The sequence below is a fragment of the Etheostoma spectabile genome, chromosome 10 (assembly GCF_008692095.1).
Source record: "Etheostoma spectabile isolate EspeVRDwgs_2016 chromosome 10, UIUC_Espe_1.0, whole genome shotgun sequence".
Lineage (NCBI taxonomy): Eukaryota > Metazoa > Chordata > Actinopteri > Perciformes > Percidae > Etheostoma > Etheostoma spectabile.
The window spans coordinates 23,549,317-23,557,250 of record NC_045742.1 but is presented as its reverse complement, the minus strand read 5'-3'; the positions used below and the strand labels follow the sequence as shown (position 1 = coordinate 23,557,250).

Sequence of the window (7,934 nt, the reverse complement as noted above, 5' to 3'; positions counted from 1 at the left end):
TAACCCTAATCCTAAAACCAAGTCTTAACTATCAAACAGCCCTTTAAATTTGTGGCGTCCAGCATTTTGGCCCCACGAAGCTGTCGGGAACCCAATAGTATACTGTATTCACGGTTTTTGGACCCCACAAATATAGTTAAACAAGACTATATTACTATGCTATGAAACAAAACCACAGGCACACGCACACAGACACACACAAGATAAACAGATCTCTGGGTGGTAATGAAACAATTAATACCAGACCAGATGAAAAAGGGGTCCAGTATTGACAAAGTAATTCTGAGCATCACAAAATATCAAGGCATTGCCATGTTTAGTTTCCAGGTACTTTTACTAAAGTATTGCTTTATTTTATTGACAATAAAGTCTGTCTAAGTTTATACAATACTGATAAAGAGTGATGTGTAAGCGCGCGTGTGTGTGTGTGTGTGTGGGTGTGTGTGTTCTCTTACCGCAGCATGAAGACACAGGGGAGATTTGGAGCGGGTACGAGTGGGAGGAGCTAACAGTCTGCTCTTCGTTCTCAGTGGTCACTTCGATCGTCTGACAGACGAACGGCAGCTGCTCGCTGGTGATCACGTGGTCTTCTACTGAGCTGTGAATGGCTGTGAATGGCCACATCGGATATGTTACGTTATGACAGACACAACACATGTCCCTCCAGTGCTGTGAATTAATAATTGATCGAATATATCTTAAGTGTGTGGAAAGATCTAGTTACACATCTACCCACTGTTGCAAGATAAAGAGCATCAGCTATTCAGACACCTCAAAAATCTAAGTGTAGTTATTCACTATCTATAAAGTATAAAAGAAAATCCGTGGCTGTCGGTACATGATTCGTTCTGCGCATGCGCAAGATTTTCACGCATGCGCAGATGATAATCCTGATGTATGAGGGTTTACGACAGTGCACGATCTGTCTGTTTTACAATGACAACACATCAGAGCAGAAATATTTTCTAAAAATAGGTATGACCCAAAATATTAATAAAGAAGAAACTGGTGTAACAATCTCTGAGCTCATTAGCTATCAGCGATAAAGTCTCTATGGGCAATGGCCTATATTTGCGGTTCCAGTGTGGCCAGCGGATATCTGATTATCAGCTATATCCGGGTCAAGACTTCCTCTTCCGGGGGCCGGGTCCAACATGAGACGCGAAAGTTGTTGGAGTTGAGAAACAACGTCTCTATAAACAGAAATCTGCATATGAATGCACATTGATACATTTAAAACAACAACACGGGCTGTTTACCCACATGCAACCAGAGCCCTCTCCAACAGGATTGGTCATCCCTAAAACGGACTACAACAGGAAACCAGAATGTTTGCAATATCAACATTATGTCCCGTTGCCTACGGGTTTTGCCTTCATATAAAGATATCTGTTTACAGAGATTACTGGTGTAGTACCTGAGCCACTGTCCGTCACTGTCGCCTCTAGTGCTTCCTGCTTGATCCCTTCTTGTTTGATTATTTCCTGTTTGGTGTAGTCAATAGGTCCAACATGAGTGCCTGGAGATGGAGAAGCTACCTGATGTTGAGAAGGGCAGAGAGTGGAAGAAGAGACAGAAAAAGATTAATAATTATGGAAAATCAATTTGAGATTGTGCATGTTGTTTTTGTTGTTCTTGACCAAAATATGACCTCATAAGGGGCAAGATTCCAGACCGGCCTATCTGAGCTTTCATTTTCTCAAAGGCAGAGCAGGATATCCAGGGCTCGGTTTATACCTATCACCATTTCTAGCCACTGGGGGACCATAGGCAGGCTGGGGGAACTCATAAATGATAAAGAACCTCATAAAAGACTTCCGGTTATGGCACGGTGCTGATTGGTTGTGTTTTGGAGCCCCACCAGTGAATTTGCTCTAAGCGGTCAGCTATGCAATCCTAATTCACTTGTGCATTTATCTTAAGTTTCATTAACACAACGATTGCTCCAATGGCACCAATACCACAGAAGCAGACGCAAAAGACCTTTGAAGTTTGACTCCTCGCTGAGCCCCTCGGAACAAGCTAACGGAGAAGCTAACAGCGCTAGCAAAGCAGCCTGAGGGAGTAGCATTGTACCCAACCAAATTCTGACTGCAATCCATGCGTTGAAGGATGACTTCACGACGAGGTTTGATGGGCAACTAAATGCGATGCAAGAGCTGAGGGCTGATATGAAAGCAATTATAGTCCGTGTAACGGAGGGTGAGGTCAGAATTGGCGCCAACCATGATGACATTGCATCGCTGCTAGCGGACAACCCGGAAATGAAACTATTAGTGAGCTAGTGTTCAAGGTTGACGACCTGGAATTATTTTTGCCTTCTGCTTTCTCTTATGTTTCATCTTTTCTTTTTAATACACCTTTTTATGTTTGCAGCCACTAAATATATCTATAATGGAATTAATGAGGTGAAGGTTCTTAGGTATGGCCTTTGTTTTTCCATTCTTGTCTTGGAATGTGAGAGGACTAAATAAGATTGTCAAGCTGAAACAGGTTTTGAACAGGCTCCGGCAGCTTAAAGCCAAAATGTTTTTTTTACAGGAGACTCATTTGACCTCAGAGGATGTGGTGGGGGTGAGGAGAAGATGGCCTGGTCCGGTGTTTTTTGGCCTCTTTTAGCTCTAACTCAAGAGAGGTAATACCTCCTATACGTAAAACTGTGCACTTTAAGCTCATACAAGTTACTAAAGACCGACTTGGCAGATACCTTATTATTGATTGTGAACTTCGTTCAGTCAGAATAAATTTGGTTAATGTATACTGGAGCTGCTCCCCCCCGCGACCCGATTCCGGATAAGCGGATGAAGATGGATGGATGGATGGATAATGTATACAGGACAAATATAGATAATCGTTCTTCAGACAGCTTTTCTTGACGTTGGTTGCTTTGTCTGGCCTATTCATCATAGGTGGAGACTTTAGTTGAACACTCCAACCTGAATCGGACAGATCCACCGGTGTTGACACCTCTCATCCCTTGACTAGAAAGGAGCTGCTTCAGTGCATAGAAGACTTTAATCAAGTAGATGTATGGAAATGTAAATACTCTACCCAGAGAACAATTTCTTGTTACTCCAGTACTCATCAGAACTTTTCTAGAATTGAATAGTATTTGATCTCAGCAGAGTTGACTCCAAAAATGTCAAAATGCTGGTATGATAGCATCCTAATCTCGGACCATGCTCCGACCTCACTTCTTATTAAACTTTCATGTGACACGCCCCCACCCTATAGGACGGCTACAGTCATTCTGGCTTAAGGACCCAAACTTCATACAATGAAGTATATTGGTAGACAAATAGATTTATATTTTGAAAGCAATACTAACCAGACTGCATAACCAAACCAAACTGCATCTGTGAGGTGGGAAGCAGTTAAAGGCTTCCTGAAAAGCCAAATGATAGTTTTTTTTTCTTAACAAATTGAAAGCAAGGTATAACGTTTTGTCTACAAATAAGGCGACAATTGTATTATGAACAGGGAGAGAGGCCGGGTAAGTTACTTGCCATGTGCATAAAGCAGATGCAAGCCGAGAGGGCAATAAACTCCATCTTGACAGATAAAGGAGATACAACTCCAGACCCCAAAGAGATAAATGACACATTTCAATGTTTTACCGGAACTTATATGGCTCTGAATACTTGGAGTGGGCCCCAATTGTGCAAAAAGATTTCTTGGATACACTTAATTTTGAGCTAGTGGATAAAGAATTGTTATACCGCAACCTGGAGATTGGTGAAATATCTGAGGCCATATCCGGCTTGGGGGGAGGTAAAACACCAGGGCCAGATGCAAATCCAATTGAAATATAAAAAAAATGTTTAAATGCAATTCAATATTGGCCCTGCTTGATATGTACAAGGAATCATTTGATGAGGGATCCCACCCTCCTTCGCTAAGCAAAGCCTGGAAAGTCGCCAACTCAATGAGGTTCTTATAGACCGATCTCACATCTAAATAATGACCGTACGATTTTATGCAAAGTGCTGGCGAGGAGGTTGGAACCTGTCTAACCTCAAATGGTCCATTTGGACCAGAGTGGATTTGTACAGAGTAGACAGGGCTTCCATAATACGAGGACGTTGCTTATATATATATATATATATGCACATGGCATATATATAAAAACCCAATCTGTAAACACACACTCTACATAACTATATTGTTACAATACAAGTGGTTGAGTAGACAGTATATCACTGCTATCAAGCTGCACCACTTTAACCCCAATATTCCCAACACGTACATTAAATGTAGCCATCAGAAGGGGTCATTGTTTCCTTGGATGTGGAGCTGTCCACTGGTTGTTTGCTTCTGGAGAAAGGTCCTTGACGTTATTGGTCATATACTGATCCTAAGCTATGTATCCTTAATATTTACCCTGTCAATTTTGTGATAGCTAATGATAAAAAAAATCTTTAAATAGTATGTGCCTTTTGGAGGCTAAAAGGTGCATTTCTAGGTCATGGAAAAAAACGCCTGTGGCGTTTCTGAATGGTTAAACAGATTGACTTCCTAGCTGGCATTGGAAAAGATAAGTTATTCTGTTTTTATTTACTTATTTTTTCTCATAATTTGTTTCTTCATTATTGTGTGAAGGTGTGCTTAGGTGCACATACATACTTTTAGTATTCTATTCAAAATTTTTGTTTTGTTTTCACCTTGGTTTTGTGTTTATTTCCCATAACTGTTAGAGTTAGGGGATCCTTTTGTTGTGGGGAGGGGGTGTGGCTATGTTGTGTATATCTGCTCTGATTGTGTTTGCGCACGTTGTTTGCTCTGCTTTTTGTTCTTTTTTTTCTCTGTTGTTGCGCTCATGTATCATGTGAAAGAAAAAAAAACAATTACTACACGGTTGAAAAAAAAAAAAAAGAAACTTTCAGTATGAGAAAGTACTTATAAGTAGATAAGTCAGTTTTTAAAAGTAATATTTCTTCAGTTCTGACTTTACACTCAAATCTAAGCAATACAGAGTTAAAGATTTCCAGAAATCTTAGCAACATTTCTCAGTAAAGTTAAGTACCTCTGTGTGACTAGATTAGCCAGGAGAGGACTATTTTTTTGGAAGGCCTGAGTGACAAATCAGAAACACACTCTCGGGTGATATTATTTCCCATCATGCTGCTGTTAGGCCTGTCGCAATAGTCAATAAATCAATTAATCGCATGATAAATAAAAATGAGCTTTTTAATTTTTCTGGCGGCAATAATTTCAAATTGCATGCTTGTTTGTTTGCCTTCATATCGAATGACCGCGGTGAACCACTTAACCGGAGCAAGCCGGAATGTCGCATTTCTAAAACAGTAGCAACTAAACACGGCAACACAACGAACATGCATATGCACCTAAAACACGATCATCCGGTGCAGTTTTCTGAGAGAACAGATTGGTTGGAATTCTCTCTCTCTCTCTCTCTCTCGTATCCTTGGTGCACACCCTGCTGTGGACATGGACTACAATTCACTTTGACTTTATTTGAACAAAGCTTTATGCTGAAGAAATTCTTTTTTTAAACCTTTTTGCATATGGCCTGTTGACATAGGCATCTGCTTCATCTCTGGCACTCTTTATGTTTGAGCCTAATGTTTAATATTTTTTGATGTGCAATTTTGTTTAAATCCATTTTATATATAGTTTTGGTTGTGTGTGGTTTTTTGAATTATAATTTTATTTATTGTTTTTGATGTTTTTTGCTTTTTATTACATTTCTTAACAGAGACTGACAGTCCACGACAATATTGTCGTTTTTCGCATTTCTGGGGAAATTTATCGTCAAATTTGTTATTGTGACAGGCCTAGCCGCTGTTTTTCAGCAGCCCTGCCACCTATGGTGAGCGGAATTAAAAAGTTAAATAAAAAGTAATTTCACGTCGGAACAACCTCTTTAGTAGATATGTGTGTTATGTGCCCACAAAAACCACTACTCTATCCTGCACAGGCTGGCGGTGTCATGTGGAACAGGGCTTTTACATGTTTATCTACCTCTTCATTTCCCTTGGGCCTCCCCTCCTTGTCTGTCTTCTTCTTTCCTAAATGGACATACAGACAGAAACACACACCTTTCAGAAACGGATTTAAAAGCAACAAAATACGTGGCGAGGGTCTCGATAAAGTAAATATGGAATTATAAATAAGTGTGTTCAAGAGAAATGATCAAATCTAGAAAAGTGAATCAAGTTCTCAACCACAGCAGCACTCACCTTTCTTTAGTGATTAACATCCAAAACATAAACCACCCACCCAGACAAAATTCAAGAAAAGATGACACAGTAAAAACAATATTCAACACTATACAACAAAAATAATATCAAAAGAGACAAACTGTGAATCAAATAAACATATGTATAAATAACAGCACCATAAACCACTTATCCACATCTCTCCCCAGCACAAAGCTTCTTAGGAGCCGTACAGAAAGCTCTGGTACTTTCCCCTCTAGTGAAGACATCCAGTCTGGACAGCCCCAGATTGGATGTCTCCCCCCCCCCACCCCTCTTCATTCCTCCATTCCCTAAAAGGAATCTGTCTGACCCTCATTGGTCACCTAGCTTCTTATGTGCCTAGCACTCACCTTTCTTCATGTTTCTCTCGGAGGAGGAGAGCATCTTATAGACTCTGAAGGCATTAGTTCCCTTTTTGTTGCTTTTATCCTTCACCTCCTCGATGTCTGGCAGGCTGTTCATAGCACAGCGGAAATTAGCCTTCCACGTCTTTGGGTCTGGACGGTCGATGCCTGCCTGGTATTTGCCTACACATACACAGAAACAGAAGATTGACCCGGTGGTTATTCATTTCTAGGTATAGTATATAATTATTCTATTATATATAGTATATAATTATTCTTAAAGTAGTCCACTGCTCTGCAATGATTAAACAAAATGAAAGTATGCTTTTTTATGTGCATTTGTTGGGTATGACACATGATGCATGCAAAGTTACAAACTTTAACATGAGACTATTAATTGGTTATTATTATTTTTTAGGTGGCAAAAGCTGGTATGATCAAATCCTATTTCTTCAAACATTAAAAAAAACATACTTTATGTATGTTTAGCTCTGTGGACTTGCTGGTTACATTATATATCAACTTACCTACACCTCACTTTGCACAAGCTTTGTAATGCCTACTTAAACTGCACTTTATGTAGCCTATTGTATTCTGTATTCTTGTACTGTACTGAATGTGAAACTGTATGTTGTCTTACACGCTAATGCTTTTCTTGGCCTACCTGGTTAAAATTGTTTTTTTTAATTTCATAAATACACTTAATAGTGCAGAATCAGTGAATTTATTGCTCATCAAACTAAGAATTGCTGGTGACTATATCACCAACAAGCTACGTCTGGAGATCGCAGCTGATAGTTGAAAGTCATCGATTTCAGCGGCTTCCCTAAATTGTGGAACTAAAAATAAATATTATTTTCCACTGACAATTTCTGCATTTCTGACTTTTTCATTTTTGCAATCTTTTTCTGAACCTGGGACGTCCTCCCGGGAAGAATCGAGCCGATTTGAAAACATTTTCCTCTGAACTGATGCAGCTAGGAGTTGTGGGACGCTGCGTGCTGCCTAACAAAGGCTGAGACACTTTCTGCTGCCTCGCCGAATGGGACACACCTGGAACTTGGTCGTTTTGATTTCTACATAAAACGTATATTGCGAATCAAAAGATTCTTTCATTTTAGACAAAGAAGTGGTGTCTGGTAGGTGTGAAAATGAAAACCACTGAAAAGGAGAAGCCCTGTTAGATGTGTGTGTATTACCAGTATGTATGGCCCATCTCATGAAGAGCGGAGCATCTTTCTCCAGGTCCCAGCCATGACGCGCTGCATGCATCCATGGGATCTGGAAGATCCTCTTTTCCTACAGACATTCACATTTTGTCAGCTGCTGAAATATAATAATGGTGTGTGTGTGTGTGTGTGTGTGTGTG

The 7,934-nt window shown here is 40.0% G+C and overlaps 1 protein-coding gene across 1 annotated transcript in view; it reads right to left on the bottom strand.

The window, feature by feature from the left end:
- irf2b (interferon regulatory factor 2b) overlaps nt 1-7,934 on the bottom strand; it is a gene marked incomplete at its 3' end in the record, with an annotated part of 15,540 nt that overhangs the window by 4,208 nt on the left and 3,398 nt on the right. Inside the window, 5 exon segments of the mRNA XM_032528044.1 lie at nt 456-608; nt 1,418-1,538; nt 5,983-6,029; nt 6,572-6,748; nt 7,765-7,864. Coding sequence (XP_032383935.1) covers nt 456-608; nt 1,418-1,538; nt 5,983-6,029; nt 6,572-6,748; nt 7,765-7,864 — 598 coding nt within the window.